This window comes from Microsporum canis, genomic scaffold, assembly GCF_000151145.1.
Source record: "Microsporum canis CBS 113480 supercont1.1 genomic scaffold, whole genome shotgun sequence".
NCBI classification, from domain to species: Eukaryota; Fungi; Ascomycota; class Eurotiomycetes; order Onygenales; family Arthrodermataceae; genus Microsporum; species Microsporum canis.
The window spans coordinates 3,723,241-3,742,507 of NW_003299169.1; the positions used below are offsets into that span (position 1 = coordinate 3,723,241).

At 47.6% G+C, this 19,267-nt stretch overlaps 8 protein-coding genes across 8 annotated transcripts; 6 read left to right on the top strand and 2 right to left on the bottom strand.

Annotated features, from left to right (window-relative positions):
• Positions 1 to 10: 10 nt before the first annotated feature.
• MCYG_01385 (disulfide-isomerase) lies at positions 11 to 1,899 on the top strand (the record flags this gene model as incomplete). Its single annotated transcript, XM_002851235.1, has 4 exons — positions 11 to 429; positions 516 to 894; positions 946 to 1,385; positions 1,449 to 1,899. 4 exons carry the CDS (start codon positions 53 to 55, stop codon positions 1,834 to 1,836), a joined length of 1,584 nt encoding a protein of 527 aa, XP_002851281.1.
• A 332-nt stretch (positions 1,900 to 2,231) lies between these two features.
• On the bottom strand, positions 2,232 to 5,532 carry MCYG_01386 (conserved hypothetical protein; the record flags this gene model as incomplete). Its single annotated transcript, XM_002851236.1, has 3 exons — positions 2,232 to 4,859; positions 4,928 to 5,245; positions 5,281 to 5,532. 3 exons carry the CDS (start codon positions 5,530 to 5,532, stop codon positions 2,232 to 2,234), a joined length of 3,198 nt encoding a protein of 1,065 aa, XP_002851282.1.
• A 1,471-nt stretch (positions 5,533 to 7,003) lies between these two features.
• Positions 7,004 to 9,029, top strand: MCYG_01387 (MPE1; the record flags this gene model as incomplete). Its single annotated transcript, XM_002851237.1, has 4 exons — positions 7,004 to 7,175; positions 7,254 to 7,533; positions 7,595 to 7,692; positions 7,750 to 9,029. The coding sequence occupies 4 exons, from the start codon at positions 7,004 to 7,006 to the stop codon at positions 9,027 to 9,029; spliced, it is 1,830 nt and encodes a 609-aa protein (XP_002851283.1).
• Positions 9,030 to 9,442: 413 nt separating this feature from the next.
• On the top strand, positions 9,443 to 13,511 carry MCYG_01388 (conserved hypothetical protein; the record flags this gene model as incomplete). The annotated part of the gene is made up of 4 exons (XM_002851238.1): positions 9,443 to 9,751; positions 9,827 to 9,893; positions 9,961 to 13,209; positions 13,282 to 13,511. The coding sequence occupies 4 exons, from the start codon at positions 9,443 to 9,445 to the stop codon at positions 13,509 to 13,511; spliced, it is 3,855 nt and encodes a 1,284-aa protein (XP_002851284.1).
• Positions 13,512 to 13,979: 468 nt separating this feature from the next.
• Positions 13,980 to 14,556, top strand: MCYG_01389 (conserved hypothetical protein; the record flags this gene model as incomplete). Its single annotated transcript, XM_002851239.1, has 2 exons — positions 13,980 to 14,140; positions 14,322 to 14,556. The coding sequence occupies 2 exons, from the start codon at positions 14,001 to 14,003 to the stop codon at positions 14,554 to 14,556; spliced, it is 375 nt and encodes a 124-aa protein (XP_002851285.1).
• A 468-nt stretch (positions 14,557 to 15,024) lies between these two features.
• MCYG_01390 (dolichyl-diphosphooligosaccharide-protein glycotransferase) lies at positions 15,025 to 16,195 on the bottom strand (the record flags this gene model as incomplete). The annotated part of the gene is made up of 4 exons (XM_002851240.1): positions 15,025 to 15,206; positions 15,277 to 15,632; positions 15,703 to 15,794; positions 15,848 to 16,195. The coding sequence occupies 4 exons, from the start codon at positions 16,193 to 16,195 to the stop codon at positions 15,025 to 15,027; spliced, it is 978 nt and encodes a 325-aa protein (XP_002851286.1).
• Positions 16,196 to 16,466: 271 nt separating this feature from the next.
• MCYG_01391 (conserved hypothetical protein) lies at positions 16,467 to 17,947 on the top strand (the record flags this gene model as incomplete). The annotated part of the gene is made up of 3 exons (XM_002851241.1): positions 16,467 to 16,475; positions 16,533 to 16,811; positions 16,889 to 17,947. 3 exons carry the CDS (start codon positions 16,467 to 16,469, stop codon positions 17,945 to 17,947), a joined length of 1,347 nt encoding a protein of 448 aa, XP_002851287.1.
• Positions 17,948 to 18,379: 432 nt separating this feature from the next.
• On the top strand, positions 18,380 to 18,853 carry MCYG_01392 (conserved hypothetical protein; the record flags this gene model as incomplete). The annotated part of the gene is made up of 2 exons (XM_002851242.1): positions 18,380 to 18,690; positions 18,754 to 18,853. The coding sequence occupies 2 exons, from the start codon at positions 18,380 to 18,382 to the stop codon at positions 18,851 to 18,853; spliced, it is 411 nt and encodes a 136-aa protein (XP_002851288.1).
• Positions 18,854 to 19,267: the final 414 nt, after the last annotated feature.

The window sequence follows — 19,267 nt, forward strand, 5'->3', positions numbered from 1 at the left end:
GCCCCTTCAACTCCTCTGTATATTCTTGACACTCAATTGACAGTAGACAGCCATGCCGGGCGTCCGCAACCTCCTGTTCGCCCTCGCTGGCGCCTCTCTGGCCCCCGCCGTGTTCGCCTCAGATGCCTCGACAGACAAGTCGGACGTCCACGCCCTCAAGACGGACACCTTCAAGGACTTCATCAAGGAACATGAGCTCGTCCTGGCTGAGTTCTACGCTCCCTGGTGCGGCCACTGCAAGGCCCTCGCGCCAGAGTACGAGATAGCAGCCACCGAGCTCAAGGAGAAGAAGATTCCCCTGGTCAAGGTCGACTGCACCGAGGAGGCTGACCTCTGCCAGGAGTACGGCGTCGAGGGATATCCTACCCTCAAGGTCTTCCGTGGCCTCGATTCCATCAAGCCTTATAACGGGGCTCGCAAGGCTCCAGCGTGAGTTCACATCCATACCTATCTATCTATATATATAGGGAAGATAGATCTATATCTGTAGATTTCTGTATGCTGACTGGGGGTAGGCTCGCCTCGTACATGGTCAAGCAGAGTCTGCCTTCGGTCTCGATAGTGACTGCAGAGAACTTTGAGGAGACCAAGGCCCTGGACAAGGTCATCGTCGTTGGCTTCATCGGCGAGGATGACAAGGACTCCAACAAGACTTTCACGGCCCTCGCTGACAGCATGAGAGATGACTTCTTGTTTGCCGGAACGAACAGCGCTGAGCTGGCCAAGGCAGAGGGTGTCTCTCTCCCCGGTATCGTCCTGTACAAGGAGTTCGATGACCGTAAGGATATCTACGATGGCAAGATTGAGTCTGAGGCCATCAAAGCCTTTATCAAGTCTGCCAGCACCCCTCTCGTTGGCGCCGTTGGCCCAGAGACCTACTCTTCCTACATGTCGGTATGTATTCTCATCATCATCTCCTTATTCTTCCGATGCTAACTAGGGTAGGCTGGCATTCCTCTGGCATACATCTTCGCAGACACCCCCGAGGAACGTGAAAAGTACAGCACCGAGTTCAAGGACCTCGCCAAAAAGCTAAAGGGCAAGATCAACTTCGCTACTATCGACGCTAAGGCCTTTGGTGCTCACGCTGCAAACCTCAACCTTGTCCCAGAGAAGTTCCCCGCCTTCGCCATCCAGGATACCGTCGGCAACAAGAAGTACCCATTCGACCAGGAGAAGGAGATCACTCAGGACGAGATCACCAAGTTCGTCGAGGGCGTCATCTCTGGTGAGATCCAGCCCAGCGTCAAGTCTGAACCCATCCCAGAGTCCAATGATGGTCCCGTCTCCGTCATCGTCGCCCACACTTACGAGAAGATCGTCATGGACGAGGAGAAGGACGTCCTCGTCGAGTTCTACGCTCCATGGTGCGGACACTGCAAGGCGTAAGTTACCTGTCACCCCCTTTTTTAAAAAAAAGAAAAAAAAATCACTAACACATCGTGCAGCCTCGCTCCCAAGTATGAGCAGCTTGGTTCTCTCTACAAGGACAACAAGGAGTTTGCCTCTAAGGTGACCATCGCCAAGGTCGATGCCACCGCTAATGATATCCCAGACGAGATCCAGGGCTTCCCTACCATCAAGCTCTTCCCTGCTGGCGCCAAGGATAAGCCAGTCGAGTATACTGGCTCCCGCACCATCGAGGACCTCGCCAACTTCGTTCGTGACAACGGCAAGTTCGGTGTCGATGCCTACGATGAGGACAAGGTCAAGGAGGAAGGCGGCGATGTCACCAACAAGCCCAAGGTTGAAACCGCCTCCGAGACCCCCGCTGAATCCTCCACTAAGACTGCCAAGGACTCCAAGGAGACCGAAGAAGGCCACGAAGAATTGTAATTGAACTGTTACTTATTCCGTCCTTCGTTGGCTTTATGTAAACTTATGATCTTGACGTTTACTCCAGTTGTTACCACCACAGCTGATATTGACTTGATTGCCCTTTTGAAATGTTTTTGATTAATGGGGGAAAAGGGAGGCGGGAAAGGAGGGCAACTCTTTTCTGCTTCCTCGCATCGATTGTTCTGCCAAATACCTTTATAATGAGATTTCTTTCTTCTTCTTTACCTACTTGCTCACTCAAAGTGTCTCAGCCATCTTGTGGAAACAATCCTGCTGCTCTACAATAGATTGCCAAATACAAATTCTAGTAAGGTATTCTACAGCGCTTCATTGAGTCTCTAGAACCAATCGTTTCAACTACATTATTGCTATTTATTATTTATACAATCAAATCAGTCAATAGTGATTATGCTGCCGTTACTGGCTTGCTGGTTAGCGTCTGATTCGTTATTCGGAGCTGCACTCGTATTCGTCACAGCAGGCTGGCCGGTGGTGTTGTTATTGCTCAACGATGCCGGGATGGAATTGTTATTTCCTTCCTCACAATTAACCCTGTCTCCATTAGAAGAACCGTTCCCTTGCATCAGATGGGCAACATGTGTTTTGATAATGTTATCTAGCACCATGATGAGGTTGGCAGGGTTTTCAGCTTCGGCCATGGCGCCGTCCCCAAGCCCACGCCAGCCATCCCCGTTGACCTTTAGTATTTTGTTTGTCAACTCGCTTTCTAGCTTTACCTGGTTCATTCGTACAGTAGGGATGGTGCCATTCCGCAAAAGCCAGCTAATGCGCTGTCGGCGTTGTTTCATCGTCAGGTGAAATCGGTACTGGAGGGACGGGTAGGTGATATGGTACATTTTCGCGGATCGCGCAGCTATCCTGACCACAGCACGCGATCTGTCACTTGTTTCTGTGAGAATTGCCTCAAGAGCTTCCAGGAGAGGTAGGGTGATAGTAAGTAACTCTAACGTAAAGCCCAGGCCAGCTGAACGGTCGTTGAGTATGGCTGTCAATGATTCCATGATGCGTCGATGAGGGTTCTTCCCGTTGAGGTCTAGGGACATGCGAAGTTGAGCCAAGGATCGTTTATCACTGGCTTGCGCGTTGGTTTGTAAGAATAAGGGTGTAGTTGTGTCTATGTAGTGGAAGGATATGGATGCCCGTAGGTCATCATTAGAAGATGGGTATTTGAAGGCGATTTTGGAGGACGATATCGAGATTACGGTGAATTTTTTACGGTGGATGAACTCCAGAGCCAGAACAGTGTTTGTGAGGCGTTGTAACCAGGAGAAAAGCTGCGTGATGATGGGTACGCCAATGCGCGTGTGGAAGCGAATTGCAAATATTCGGGATCGGGGCTCGAAAGCAAGGACGGAGTCGGATACCAACTTGGCCATTCCAAGATGTGAAATCGGGACTGCAAAGAGTCCGGTAGCCATTACCATCGCCTCATGGGTTCGGTGATTGATCCCTTGGTACGATAGGTAAACCGTTTCCTTTATGATAGGCCGGCCTCCGCTAGACAACGGGGAAGATACTCGTAATTGGTCTGGAAGGTCGGATGCTTTGAAGCACACGCTAGTTCCAGGGACCTGGTTATGAACTCCCAGCACCAACTCATTTATCCGTGGGGAGTGACGAAGTCGGAGTTCGTTTAGACCGTTTGCGTTCGAATGTGCAACAACCATGCCAGAGAGAGCGTTGGCGAGCTTTGCAAAAGAAAGATACCGACGCTTGTCAGATAATTGTCTGCATTCCCCTGTGACAGCATGAGCCTGCCGTAGTTGCATGAGGCGACCATCACCGGAAGACTGAGGTTGGGATGCAACCGATGGCCCGTTTTGCAACTGAACCACCCACCAGTCGTCTCTCTCCATGCTGCTCGTAAAGGCAACAAGCCAGTCAGGGCTCCAGTCTCTATGTTGAAATAGCGAGATGTTTCGAATCTCACTGACAGGCAATACTTTGCGCAGGGAAAACATGTCTACGTTCGCAGGAGTTATCAACTTCCAGCCAACCACACGCCCGTGACTTTCGGCTTCTTCCATCGCGACCAAACATCTGAGTCGACAGATACGATCATATGTGTTTACCGATAGCCCTTTACCAGCTTCCTGTTCAATATCATGTCGATTTAAAGTGAGCGGGACAGTCTGCAGGGCGACCCCCCCACCTACTGGCTCGATTGTTACCCTCAGAGTTTTCCTGTGAGTAAGATGAACGTCAAGATAACAGTTCCCAGGCTCCGTTGCAGAAGTGTTTAAACCCAGAAAGAGGCCTCCCTGGCTATATAACTTGGTGGTAGCAAGTTTGTTGTAAATTTCGAGAAACATATCGTGGATATGCTGCGATATAATTCCTCGCAGTATAGTCTCAACGGATATTATTTTTCTATCGAAATGTGCACTCTCAACAGAAACCTCCTTGTTATCCCGTATCCAGCGAATAAATAAACGGGGTATATCCGGTTGACAAGTTCCGGCTCGGCGTTGTGACTTGTTACGCCTAGCCCCGATCTCAATCCAACTTTTCGGGCCAGGCCGATTGGCCCAGTACTGAATGACTAGTGTACGATGAAGCAGCTCGATGCGTAAATTATCACCCCAGTGAGATCGAGCTAAGTCAATGGCCTGCCTAAAACACGTCATGATCTTTTGACTCAGAACCAGATTGTGGAGAAGATCACAGCAACCAACAATGCCCGATTTCATGAGCGCAGTGTTGATGGTGCGTTCTAGGCTGCCGCGGACCGGGCCTTTAGAAAGCGCAGATGATGGAGAGAAAATAAACCGTAGATCGACAAAGAAGAACTGGGAGTTTCGCGTTTCCTGGGCAATCGAGAGGTCTAGCTCGATTTCGTTCGGGATTGTAAATGTGACCCTCCCATCGTGGATATGATATGTAGCGTATTCTGGTATGGGATCATAAGTTATGAGTCTGATGCTTATTAGTTTATTAATTTTCCGGAGTGTTTTCAAGGTATCCTTGGGAGATAATATTCCCGGAGGCAAGAAAGGTAGCTAAATCGGAATGTAAGCAGGAGGTTCGATTTACTGGGTTAGCACTTGTAGTGAGGATAAAAACTTACTGCAGGCAGCGCAGAAACTGCCCCTGTCGAGAGTGCTTCTAACGCGGTTTCTAAGTCCGGGTTTCCCATTTGCGCTTTAAAAAGATCTCGCTTTATATTTCCAGCGAGGAAGAGCGTGTGGTTATATAAATCATAGCGTTGACGAATGAAGAACTGCAAATCAATCAACCTGCCAACATCGACCGCCTGTCGACCCCATTGCGACAGGACGAGTAGTTTAATGAACTCAGCCCTCTTTGCCTGGGAAAATTCGAGAATCTGACTCTTTTTGGCACTGGAAAACATTGGGCTGGCCTTGCTGGTTGGGGTGCGCGTCCCCTAATTCGCTAAGAAGCTGAAGAAGATCGTTCCACCACTGGAACAACAACTCTGTTGATACCCTTCGCAAGAGGGAAGAACCCTTGAGTTATATGGGCTATTTCCGGTGGAGGGAGATCTGGAGATGTAGATACATCAGTTTCTTGAGGTTTCACGCCGTTCGCTCGGCCATTCGTGTGGGCATTGTTATCCGTATGGTGAAAGGTCGCATTATCTCCGTTCACGGCTCCTGCAGTAGTACCCCATCCTCCATGGGCGTTTAGATCATCCATGACGATGCCAGGCATTTCCCAGAGCTCCTCCTAACTGCTCCCCAACCAAGGATTATTGAACTATTCCAGAGCGTTTTCGATCACAGGCGGGCCATCCGTGATGAAGCTAAGGTATCCAGAATCTAGCCACAGGTCTCAGAGACGAGGCGGCGCAACAAATATCATTAGATCGCAAGGTATAGAGAGCACAGTAGGGCTATCAGACACCACGGCCGAGTCAGTAGGGTCTTGAGGAAGCATGCGAAAAGAGGCAAACCGAAAGGGAAAAAAGGGCGATTTCACCTCTCAACAACCTCATCTCAGCCGCCACTTGCTGCTAAGTAAAACTTCCAGTAAGATAGAAGCGAACTGATCCTATTCAGCTATTGGGCTCAGCGCGTATCAACATGCAAACTGACGGAGAAAGTGTTGAATGAAGCCTTATCGCTGGCGAGCAAAAAGAAGAGCAAAAGCGCATCGAAAAGTCACAAAAAATGAAAAGACGTCATGTTATGTAAGCAGCGGCTGGCCCCAGCTCAACCTCTGGTCACGTGCTGTGATGGCGATTTTCTTTTTTTCTCTCTTTCTTTTTTTATCAACTTCAACTTCCAACATCTTCGTCTTTCTTGCAACGTCAACTTCATCTTTCTCGAAAAAGCCAACTGAAAGACTCTTTCAAAGTTGGCTTACCTGATGTCAGTGTTTTTGTGAAGGTATTTATTATATGTCAAGTCATAAATATCCCTCGGTTTCTTCCTTTACTACCGTTGCTAACACCCTACTTTCTGTGATAGTGTAATAGACAAATAACATACCCCTTACGCCCTTGATCGTGTGAGATTGACTCCCAGCTGTGCAGCCACCCTTGCCGTGTGGAATATATTTTTTTACTGGCTATTACCGAGGTTCTCAGTCCTTCGCTAGGCGGCTTGGGTGCCAGTTGTTGCTATATGTGATATCTTCATCTTGTAGCCCACTCGGGTGTTAGCAGGTCTGAAAGAAAACAGAGAAAAGAAGAAAGAAAGACAACGCAGTTTGATCATTGAACAAAATTGTTCCCTCGCCGCTCGGTTTTCCTTTATCGTCTCCTTGGTGAGCCACTTCACTTAGGACAGCGTTTTTTTCGACTTCTCCGCCGCTTTGATTCTTTACCTTCCATCTAATAGCTTTTTTTATCGGTTCAAGCAATAAGCCGACGTAACCTGGCTTTTATTCCCTCTTTCTTGGAACGTTTCCCCCTCCCTTCCCCCAATAATCACTCTTCCATTTTACTATTCTCATCCCCTCTTTGTACGCTTGAGTCACCGGCTGTGACCCATTCCTCTGTCCCTCCACTCATTCCCCTCCCTTGAAAACATTCTTTATCGAGTGTTTGGCTCTTGGTCGAAAGTAGGTGTTCGTTTGGCAAGAGTTTCCTATTTTTACTGTTTGTTTTACACATCGAGCTTGCTCCCAGTTTCAAAATCTAGACATTTGTTCATTTTTGCAGCCTTTGCTCCAAGCCATCATGGCCTCTTCTGTTCATTTCAAGTTCAAATCTCAGAAAGAACCCTCGAGGGTGACCTTTGATGGAACTGGTATATCAGTCTTCGAACTGAAACGGGAAATCATTACTCAAAATCGCTTGGGAGATGGTTCTGAGTTCGAGCTTTCTATCTATAATGAGGATACGAATGAAGGTTAGTCTTCCCATTCCGTCAAATCCGTTTATTATCTGAGCATATATTTCTAACGTTTGCTGCTTGGTTACATTTTAGAATATGATGACGATACAGCTATCATCCCTCGCTCCACCTCTGTCATTGCCCGCCGGTTCCCGGCTGCACGACCTGGAAAAGGAGGCGCTGCTAGATATATGTCAGGCAAGATGCCGGTTACATCTCGGAATGTGCAACATGATCCGGAACCATCTACACGTCAAGATACCAGCGATAGTGCTGTCGAAATTAGTAGTATACAATCTGAAGATGAGAAGCTTAAAGCGTTGTTTCGGCTGCAGGAGACGCAGTGGAAGGAGCAACAACAAGATATGACAAAGTGAGTCTATATGCTTCATCCTCTCTAATATTCATATCTTTTGCTGACTATCCTACTCTAGTATGACTCCCGTAGTAGGCCGAGGCCGAGGGAAACCCGTCACCGTTCCAGATCATCCGCCCCCGCCAGGATACCTTTGCTATCGATGTGGTGAAAAAGGTAGGTGAAACATTCTTAATATATTGTTTCGTAGAATACGCTAATCGTATATTATAGGACATTGGATTCAAGCCTGTCCGACAAATAATGATCCCCGATTCGATGGTCGATATCGGGTGAAACGGTCGACAGGAATTCCTCGCTCGTTCCAAAAACAAGTAGAGAAGCCAGATTCGCCTGCTCTAGATGGCTCGGATGACAACTCGAAACTTACAGGGGTTATGGTGAATGCTGATGGGGATTTTGTTATTGCTCAACCAGATAAAGCTTCATGGGAGTTATATCAAGAGAAGGCAACTGCATCCAAAGCAGCAGAGGCTGAAGCAGCCAATGCTGAGCGAAACAAACAATTGCAGGACCGCGGTCTTTTATGTCCCCTTGACAAAAGAATGTTGTTAGCGCCTACAAAGACACCGTGCTGCGAAAAGACATATTGTAGTGATTGTATCACTAATGCCCTAATTGAGAGCGATTTTGTCTGCCCAAATTGTTCTGCTGAGGGCGTTTTGCTTGACAATCTATCTGTTGATGAAGATGCCATTAAACGGTTGGCCGAGTTTGAATCCGAAAAAGCACAACAGGCAGAGGGAGCCGAGATAAATGCTCCTGAACAGGTAGACTCGGAGCAGGATAGTAACAAGGAACAGGCGCGGCAAGACTCAAGCGCCTCGAAGAAACGACCCGCGACAGAAAACGGGAGCACTCAAGAAAACGACCAGCTCCAGGCGCCTGCTATGAAGAAGCAAAAATCACGGGAGAGCACCGGTGATACACAGAGCAACGCGCAACAGGCCGGCTCTCAGGGAATAACCCAGAACAACATCCAAAATAATAATCCTCAAAGCAACCCACAGCAGAATAATGTCCAGCAGCCAGCCCCTATGAATCCTTTCCCGCAGATGCCGCCACAACCCATGATGGGCGGCTATGGGCAGATGAATCCATTTGCTGGACAAGATATGATGGCTATGTCGGGATATTATAATGGCGGCAATAACTGGAGTCAAACACCATCAGATCCTTACATGATGGCCGGAGTTGGAGGGCCCTTTATAGGCGGTCCAAACCCACAGATGGCCCAAGTAAGATATGGGATGCCCAACGCTGGAATGAATTTCAACAACTTTAATCCTCAGATGATGAATCAAATGAATCAAATGCAACAGCCTTTTCAACAGCCGTACGGAATGACCCCATTTTCAAATCAACAGCGAAGCCACATCAGCGAACCGCTGGCGAATGAAGAAGACTCTCCATATTTTAGACAACCGGTTAATCCTCACCGTCACCATGGAAGACAGAAGAGAACTCGCCCCAGTGACTACCGGGAGCTATAGGAGGACCTTCGTCCTGTCCCTATAAGATCCAATATCCTCCGTTGCATCCTGTGCCTGTTTCATTTCGCAAACCAATTCTTTTTTTTTTTAAAAAAAAACCAGCCTGTACCATAAGCATAGGAGCGCCATGATGTATATACAATGACCCTTAAAGCTGCGTTCCCAATCAATTTTACCCATTAATATATTTATATATCTATATCCATGTTTGTAGAAGTTGAAGTGAAGCTTCTTTGCACTAAGCCGTAGCTGGCCTAGCGCGCTTTTTTCGCCGCATCCAAGAAATTATGGAAGCGATCAAAACAAATGAAAAAAAAGACAGTTGAAGATTCAATTTCGACCTCAGTTTCTTTTTTCTCTCTCCCTCTCTTAGAAAGAGATTTCTTGCTACGGTCACTCGCTTTGCCGCTGCAATGTTTTCTTCTCAGGGAAGCACTTCCGTGACCTCAGCGTCTATTCGACCGCGACGACGACAGAGACCTAGATCAGAGGATGGCTTCCAACCTCCTCGAGCAAAGAGACAACGGTCAGCAAAGCATGCTGAAACTAGCGATGACACGGTGCTTGACACGGCAGCTTACGAGCAAGCGCATCCTTTGGCGGTAGAAGCTGACCTTGATGGTGGCCCTTCACTTGCTGGCGGAGATACATCCATCGAGCTCCCCGTACGCGGTCGTAAGGAGCCAGACAGGTCTAACTACGATTCACGCTCAACCCTTATAGTAAGCTTTCTTTGCCACTTTTATATATCATAGCGGGCGCGAGGGTATAGCTAACAAATATCTTCCACCTCTCAGCTAGATAATGGCTTCTACAGTGCCACCCAAGTTTCCACCCTACCAGAACCGCTTCAAAAATCTTCAGGTACGCTCCTTGTCCTTGATTTATACTGAAGATTACCGCATATTAACTACCTGAATGATCATTCTAGCGCCATTCCGATGTATTATTTCTCCAGAGCATGGGAACACCCTCATACTCACTCATAAGCATGCCTACGCTTGGGCTTATTCGTCAGGTTCTTCCTCCATTAGCCCAAGAGACTACTCTATATTCAACATACCTGAACCTTCTCCGAGACATATTGACCCTTTACCACTCGGCGCATTTACGTCAAGCTCGTCAACGAGCGATGCGGGAATGTTGGTGGTGATACCATCCACGGGGAAAATAACGTTTTGGCAGACCATTTCGAACAGCGCCATTCTTGGATTGATAAAACAGAAATGCAACACTATTCACGGCTCGATACCGGGAATGATGTCCGGAGAATTTGTGACGGGTCTACTTAACGCGGAGCCGTCTGGGTTCATCATTACTCTTTCTACTGGACGCGTTGCCCACGTTACCATTATGGATGCTCATGGGAAAGCAAGCCTGAACATAAGATTCCTTGACCTTGCTAACCGCGCCGTGGGCGGTGGGATATTTGGAGGATTGAGAAGTGTGCTGAGCGGCGCCTCTTGGAGAAGGAACATCGCAGCCGCAAAGGCGGGTAGATCGACGCAGCGTGGCCAACGAGAGGTCATCATTGCGACTAGTTCAGGGTTGATTGAAATCTGGGATATACACTGGAACAATGGCAGTAGCCTGAAGATACGCATGGACACAATGCAGGCGATAAGCAGAGCTTTGCGGGAGGCTGACTTGACGTCTGAAAATGGCTCACTTGTCTCTATCCAAGTTCTGGACTTTGCTTTCAAAGACACCAGCAAAGGTCCAAGCGATACGGAGCAAGATCTCTCGCTTTGGGTTCTATTCTCTGTAACAGGACAGACTACTTCATATTTCGTTGTTGACTTGGCTTTTCCAGAGAACCAGCCGGAAGCTAACCAGGCCTTCAAGGTTGACGATGTGTACACCGAGCAGGATTCTGACTCTACCCCAAAAATATATGTCCCCAGCCCGGGACACAGCGCCTTTATAGTTTTCAAAACCGCGATTGCATTGGTATCATTAGCGCCATATGAAGAGTCCATCGATGGTAACGCTCTTGAATTTCAGGACCTTATTCGGTTCCGGGAACGAGACAATTATGTGGTTATTGGGTCGGCTCTAGATGATGTTATTGATGAGCATCGGCGAGCCTGCTGTGTATTGGTTATTCAAAACTACGGGCTCGTTCATCTGTCTAATTTGCGCTTAGAACCTGAAGGAGGAAACGATACTCAATTGACCACCAAACTACGGCTTGAGCAGATTGTCTTCTTCGAAAATACCAAAGGTAACCCAGTGGATTTCCACCATTACAGGGAATTGAATTCCGAATCCCACCTTGAGGAGGCAATCTTAGATATTAGTGACGAAATTCTTCGCTCGAGCTCAAGGTATATTTCCTCGATTGCCGCGTCATTAGAACACCAAATGACGCTGCGGTCCAACGCCCTACAAGCCCTTGCAAAATACATCAAAGACCGGCAAGTAGAGCTCACTTATTTGACTCGGTGGCAACTTCTTTGGAACGCGGAAAAGATGGCGGCGAGCAAGGCAATCTGGGTTCTCTACAATGGCCTCAAGAAAAAGTATCCCGATAAGGACCTGTATCTTGGACATTTGATCGAGACTATGGGAGAGCGGTTCAAGAGCGTGACGAAGGACAAGGATGGGCCGGAGGACCCTATCAGACATTGGTTCATTTATGATACTTGGCAGATGGAACATATCATCCCGTGGATAATGAATGGGATTCGAGTCGCTTATAACAAACCCCAGAGTGTGACCCCGGATTTCATCGACAGGGTCTGGCAGGCAGGCGAGATCTCGCTTGCAGCGTTAGAGTCTGCCTTTAGTTTCCGTCGAGAGAATGCACGCCTGTACGGAATCGACGATGCTTCGCTGTCGCTTACAAACCCTCGTGTTGCTGAGATGCCCGAATTTTGGACCTCGTTAGATGTCAATTACGACGAGACCGAAAACCTGCTGGACACTGAACTGAATACATGTATTCAGTGGATGCGACAAAGACCACAGAACAGTGATCCAGAAGCCGAGGACACTCCGGCTAAAATCCTCGAGAGTAATCTTTCTAGGCAGTTTGAGGTCTTTTCACAAATTTACAAGGAGCGCCGACAATGGTGCGCGATGAGTGGAGATCGCCAGATCCAGAATGACGGTAAATCCCTGGAAAAGTCACATCGCGAAAGACGCAAGCCTCAGCTCTACAAAATGGCTGCTATCGGACATTTAGAGGAGGCTGTAACTTTAGCTGAGAATTTCAATGACATGACGGCACTGGTGGAGCTGATGGTCGAGGTTCATGATAAGATTGACCGGAAGCATCCCCAGAAAGCGGTGGATCGAGCAATTCCCGGGCCACGCGAGGAGGCCTTGAAACAGTGGCGGTCTAGGATTGATAGCTACTTTGTTAAATATGGAGAGCCCTGGGCCGATGCATTCTTCACAAGACAGATAACCGCCGGTCAGCCGGCCATGCTGCTGATTATGCGGGAGTATAAAGACGACGTCACCCGATTCCTACGAAAGAGGCCGGGGTACGGAAAGCTTTCCTGGATGAACGAAGTGCTAGGGGAGCACAACTACGACAACGCGGCGAAGATTCTGACTGAGCTTGCGACCCAACACGAAACTAACCTATGGAGCAAGAGAGTGGAACTTGCATTGGCAAAACTTTCCACTCTGGCGGCGCGGGAGACTCAAGCTGGGCTGCAGGTGAACCTGAGCTGTTTCGAGGATGAGACGGAGCTGGCAACCATACAGGAGTCTGTGTATGACAACCTTCCTCACCTGAACGAAGCCATCGACGAAAGCGCGCGACTCCAGATTGCGAACGACCAGTTCGCAAACATCGTCGTGCGCTCCAAGCCTGCCCTGCGCGAGACCCTCCAGCGCGGACTAGCTAAGCTCGTGACGAGATGTCCAGTCCAGGGAGACGAACTGGCTGACCTATTGACCCTGATGGACCCGATCCCCGTAACGGAGGGGGGAGACAACGAGGTTGCGGGCCATGAATTCAGCCTTGCCCTCCGTGCGTTGAACCTAGGGGGGTCTATCAAGGGAGACAGCGGTTACCGTGAGAACCTGGAGAAGATTGTTTGGCGGCGCTGCATGATCCGGGACGACTGGGAGCGGATCAGTGCCACAGCGGGCAAAACGGACGAGGAGCTCGAGGCCGAGATACGTTCCACTGCACTATTTAAGACCATAATGGACTATACCAACGGTGAGTACCCTGTACCTATGTACCATTATACATATTTATAGGCTAGCTAACGGCTTTTTCGTCTTTGTACAGGACTTGGACTCGACAGCGAGTCGAACCACCTGCACCGGCCCACAGACATCCTTGATAGCGTGGACGTTCCACACAAGCTTGTCGCTCGGCTGCTTCCTGAGCAACGAAGCCATCTGTCCACAGAGCTTGACGGCGAAAACAGTCTATTGAAACATTACATAGAGAAGGGGAAGCTCGACCATTGGTTTTCGTGGATTATCGAACATGGCGTTCCCGAGGTAGAAACATGATCCATAGCCATCCATCTCTCTGTCGCTCTCACACTCTCTTTGTCTCTACCCCTTTTTTTTTTCACATGTACTTTTACCAGCGTGTCTCTTTCCTTTGGTTTGATGTATCTAAGGAGTGACCCCCATCCACACTCCGGGGGGGCCCGTTAATTGAGTCGATCCGATCCCGCCAACCCGTCTTTTCTCTGCCATCGACTTCTTCTTGCTTTTACATAGTAAGAAAAGAAAAAAAACGAGTGACGCCACCAAATCCGGGGTAAAAAGTGGGTTCCTTGGTTAGCTAATCCGGCAGGCGGTCACGAGCCTTAAATCGGACTATATAAAAAGGACAAGAGGAAGAGTTGGAAGACAAGAACTTGACACTTACAACTACAACTTGCAGCTCGGAACTCCCGCCAGAAACAACAGCTACAACTCACCAGTAAGTGGCACCGTGGGTGTCGAATGTATCCGGCTAACACGGCCTTGCTAGTGACTCGCTCTCATAAGATGAACGACCGGGACCACTCTGCTGCCCATGACGACACGTACAGCCCTCCAGAGCATCTTCCTCGCTACTTTGCAAAGTCAGGACACATCGACGCAGACCCCAAGAAGACGAAGAAGGATGGCGGCGGCAAAGGCAACTGGTAAGTTGTCTTCTCTTCCAGCTTCTTCTTTCTTCCTTTGCTGCGGTTCTCACCTAACTCCCCCCCTCACATTCGCCTAAACTCAAAGTCAGCCCAGTTTCTTGACTGGGGCCTGGAGTGCCGGAATATCGTACGATTGATGCTTACCTGTTTTAATTTCTTTCTTTTCCTTTCTACGCAGGGGACGCTCCGGAGATGAGGTACATGACTACGGATACACATTCACCAACTCTCGCCGCCGATCGAACAGCAGCACCCACGGTCTCGCCGACTTCAAGACCAAGTTTGAGACCCATGAGCCCGAACCCGTCTTTGAAGAAGAGGCTCCTGGAGACGATGAACAACAGAACGGCACGAATCTTGAACGTACCGATTCCAGCTCCAGCGGGGATGCCGTTGGGGCTGGAAAGTCATAATTAGTCGGTGAAGGCTATATCCCACACCGTTGAGTGATGGATCAGTTATGGCAAATGGGCTTACGCGTACGGCATTGCCCGTTTACCCATATTTCATGCCATTTGATGTCAGACCGGATGTGTGTTTCCCGGCTGTCTATCATACTCCCCTTTGTACCTTAGTCGATTGCTTCTTTCCGTTTTCCATAGTTTAGGTTGTTCACGGCCTGTGTCCCTGACACCCTTCAATAATCTATCAAGACTATGACAATACACCTCTCCTTCATTAGAGGCCTCTACAGAGGCTATGTTTCAAGTGTTTCGGTACAAGCAATTGCCTATAATAGAAGCTGTCTTTGCGAATGCAATACCTCAATTCCATTCTTATATCCATCCTCATTAAAAAAAAAAGTAACATTTTAGGCGGTGCTAAGGCAGGGAGCTACCATAGATGCACCCAGTTCATAACGTAATCTACATGGCAAGCAATTAGAATGGAGGAATCGATAGAGGGTATGAAGCATTCTTCCCGCGGAAGACGCTGATGAGGAAGCTGTACATGACCCAGGTCACGGCGCTCCAGAGAATGATAGTGACTCGCTGGGACTGAGGGTCCAAGATCCGGGGTGCTTTCATAGCAAGTGCAATTGATCCAAGGGACAAAACGCCGTCTAGGGCAACTCGTTAGCAAATAGGTTAGAGCCCGAGCCAGAGGGCTGGGTGTGAGAAATGGAGACTCACAGATTGCAGCTATAATCTGACTTTCTAGTCCGAATTGAGTTTGAAAACCACCAGCAAAGTAGCTGATTCCTCCTTTACCATCACCAGCAACATATGGGACTTTGCGGATATGGTTAAACATGTGTCCGGTAGTAAAAAGGAGGATGGCAAGGAGGCTCAGTGCAGTCCATAGGTTTCGGCTGCGCAAAAGGGGCAGTATGTATTTGGACGAAACGGTTACAATGGATATAACGGCCAGTGCTCCTATCAACATCCCAATAACTCGGGAGTAGTTTACGGGCCGAACCAGGTTGGGCTTCGGAACATCGGGGAGGTGACGGCTAATCCATAAATGCATCTGTTCTGCAGTAACCGGACTGGGAGAAATAAAATAAAAAAAGGTCAATGGTTATTCGTATTAATTCCTCCCTGGGAACCCCCACTCACTTGGTAAAATCGTATCGAGCTGGCTTGTTCTTGGAAGCTGGGCCCGTAGACGGGGGGAAAAGCAGGATAATCGGAGCAGTTTGAAGTTTGAGCTTATAAGAGTCAGTATCTGGGTTCCATAACAGCAAAAGGCTTCATTGTTTACCTGCTGGAATGTGCTTCTTCCACTTGTAAAATCAAGTGTGCCAAACACCACCTTTGATTCTCCAAGCTTGGCTCTATTCCACGTCCGAGTGAGAAGATTCCACTCTGGCTGGAACATCTTGCAAATATCACATCCAAAGCGCGGGTCAAGGGCCGTTAGAAGGACGATTGTATGGTAGTCTCGTGGCGCGGCTGTGAGCTCAAGATAGCTTGCGTCGTCCAGCGACACTGCGCCAGACGATCTTGACGCAGCCTTGAATTTCAGATATTTATCTCCATCCTTTGAGGAGGCGCCTAGGGCAATGCCAATTGGCCATATTGCGCATAAAATTAGAGAGAACAACCTCATTTTGGCTCGTTGTCAAGATGGTGTTGCTATAAAAACGCTTTCGTGACGAAACGGTGTCATCTTGGCTGTTTGGTTAACAAGTGATTAGGTAAGCACCAACCGATGTTTGACTTCGATGAAGATGGGCAACTCTTTAAGCAGCACAAATAACGACGTATCTTCACCCGTCATATGGCTTAATGAAGGAATATTTCTTGAATTCGCATAAATAAGTATTTTTTATCTTCTTCTTCATATTTTCCCCTTTTCTTGATTGAAAGAATTCTGAGATATGGAGATTGTAAGTTAACCTAGCCTGTAAACAAAGTCGAATAACGCGTACTGATTCAATGACTAGCACTGCTTCTCCGAGCTTGAAGCAAAATTCGAGAGGAGTCTACATTGTACAAGTTTGCTTTTAGCTAATGAAAATGCACGGCTGCCCAGACTGCAATTATTGCTGTCTGAACATGACAAAGACACCATTAGCGAACAACTATACCAGGCAAAACGGCAGCTGGAAGATACAGAGACTGAGAACTCAAGGATACGAGAACAGTCAATCCGCATGCAACAAGACATGGATGAATTACACAGATCATTTCAGCTAAAGACCAAAATGATAGATACTCTGCAGGTTAGTTTAATTCCCTAAAGATAACTTGCATCCGAACGGTTTGGCAATGACGCATTGAAATGTTGACGTGATAATAGGCGGAATTATCATCTATGCGGTCATCTTCTGTTGAAATGAGCAAGCTCCAGGTCGACAATGCAAATCTAGCGCGAGAGGTCTCGAGCATGAAGCCTGAACTCACACGGCTTCGCTCACAGAATAGCTCTTATCAATCTGTACTTTCCGAAAAACTCTCTTTAGAGCGCCAGGTTAGCTCGCTTGAAGTTGAACTTCGTGATGCAAAACGGAAATCAGAAAAAGGGCGCATTTCCAATATCCCCGAGAAAACAGCAACGAGCCTTGAGCATACTAATGTGACTGCCCAAAATCAAACATCACAGTCACATGCCCAAGGCGCAACCGTCACCTTACCGAAAAAGCAGGCGAAACCGAGAGGTCAGAACAAAAATCTCATAGAACCGTCAGGAGATCCTCCGCTGCAACAACGTTTCGGAGAGGACCCTTCTATAGGTACACCAGGACCGAACCAACTGTCGAAATTACCAACCAGGATAGCTGCAGCCCCTGGTGACAAATCAATATTTTCTATAACCCCCTTTCTTAACCGCCAGAGCAATGACTTTGAGGTCGATTTTACATCGAGCGAAAGCGACGGTGATGGCATTTCATTTGCGGAATCAGGGCCCTCGAGAATAGAAGTAAAGGGATTGCCCCTACCTAAGAACGGACTCTCCACCACAAACTCCCGCAAATCAATTGCCCAGCCTCAAAGGAAGCCCCCTAAATCCAATACTAACTTGAAATCTACAAATCTCGCAGCCTCGCGTATTACAAAGCGTACTCAGAAACAAAAAAATACTACTGAGCCGTCCTCGGAAGGTGAAGATCTTCCCGATCCTGCTAAAAAACGACGAGTACTTCAAACTATTGGAGAAAACCCATCGATTGATGGAAATTTTGGAGCTATGCGCACTTTGTCTAAGCAGCCCTCGCTTTCAAAAAACCAGAGTGATACTTTTGCAAATTCAGAAGGGAAACACGTTGAAAACGACCGTCGCAATCGCCGACTTGGTTTAAATAAGGCCTTGGATATTCCTCCGTTTTCTCCCTTGAAACGTAATGCGAGAGCTAGCTAATTGGTTCATTACCCTTTTTAATACATTAATACTTAAGTTCATCTCCGACTCCCTTTAGTCGTACTTAAATGGCTAAATATTTACTTATGCTAAAATAAGACGTAACAGGTACACATACTTACAACAGCTTAACATTTGATCAACCCAGAGTAAAACCATTAGACCATATGGGATAGATTATGATTTAATCCACGTAGTATCCACATCATACTATTCCCTTAAGGATATTAACATGTTTACCTATGATCTTCAGCGTCGAGAATCCAAGTATCACCACGTGAGACTAGTCAGTTTATTACATAAGCAATAATTATCCTTTTTTGTATGATAAACAAATTCAAACAGCATCAAGATTCAAATGGCTTCATGCTCTAATTTCCAATCCTCCCATTCGAGATATACTTTAGCTGCGGCTTGCGCTGATACGGGCAGATGACTTTGACGGTTCAGGCCCTTGAGTCAGGTACCTACAAATATGGCGTTACTCTGGCCTTCCGTCATCTATACCGTACTGCGTTAAAGTCCATCAAGTATTCAAGCCCTTCGCGCTACGTCGTCCGTTGGGTTCTACGATCATCCTTTAGAAAAGGTACTGATATAGATTTTAATCCACGCCGGATTGTTAATACACTACATTTCCTCGAAAACGCATCTCAACCCGGAAGCCTTGAGCGCAAGATTTTGAAGACGTTAACGATGGTCCGGTATTGGCAGCAACCGCATATCGCATGCACGTCACCAATGTAAGTCTACATATTATTCCCTCCGGATTGTTACAGCTTCAAACTAACACACAGAGCTTCTAGGGTTATTGGAAGAATACCTAGACCTCAATCGATCGGTGCGAGACAATTTAACAGGACGTTGCATCTACTAAACGAAAGTATGGAGCTTTGTCTCAAGTGAAACAGCCTCAAAATCTGGCCCATTCCCCGGTTTCATTCAGATCCATTCTTAGAAAGTACATCAACAAGAGTGCCATAAGCTCCGAAGCTGGATGGCGCCGTATGCCGGAATCTCTAAACCCTGACATGTTTACGGTCAAACCGCCCATGCCGCAGGGTCACCCGCTTTTCACGATGCCGGGAACGTCAAAAGAGGAACGATAACAATAGCCTGAAGGCCGACGATGGTAGCACTGTCTCGAATACCCGGATATTCGTCTTCATTTCTTGCACATAATTATTTACAACACTCCTTGTATTGTAGATACAGAATCAGCAAAAATAGCCATACTATGTAATAAGCTTTTGTCACATGATCATTCCTAATCCTTGCATGGCTCGTGCCTTCCGCCCAAACTTTACTTTCTTATCGTTT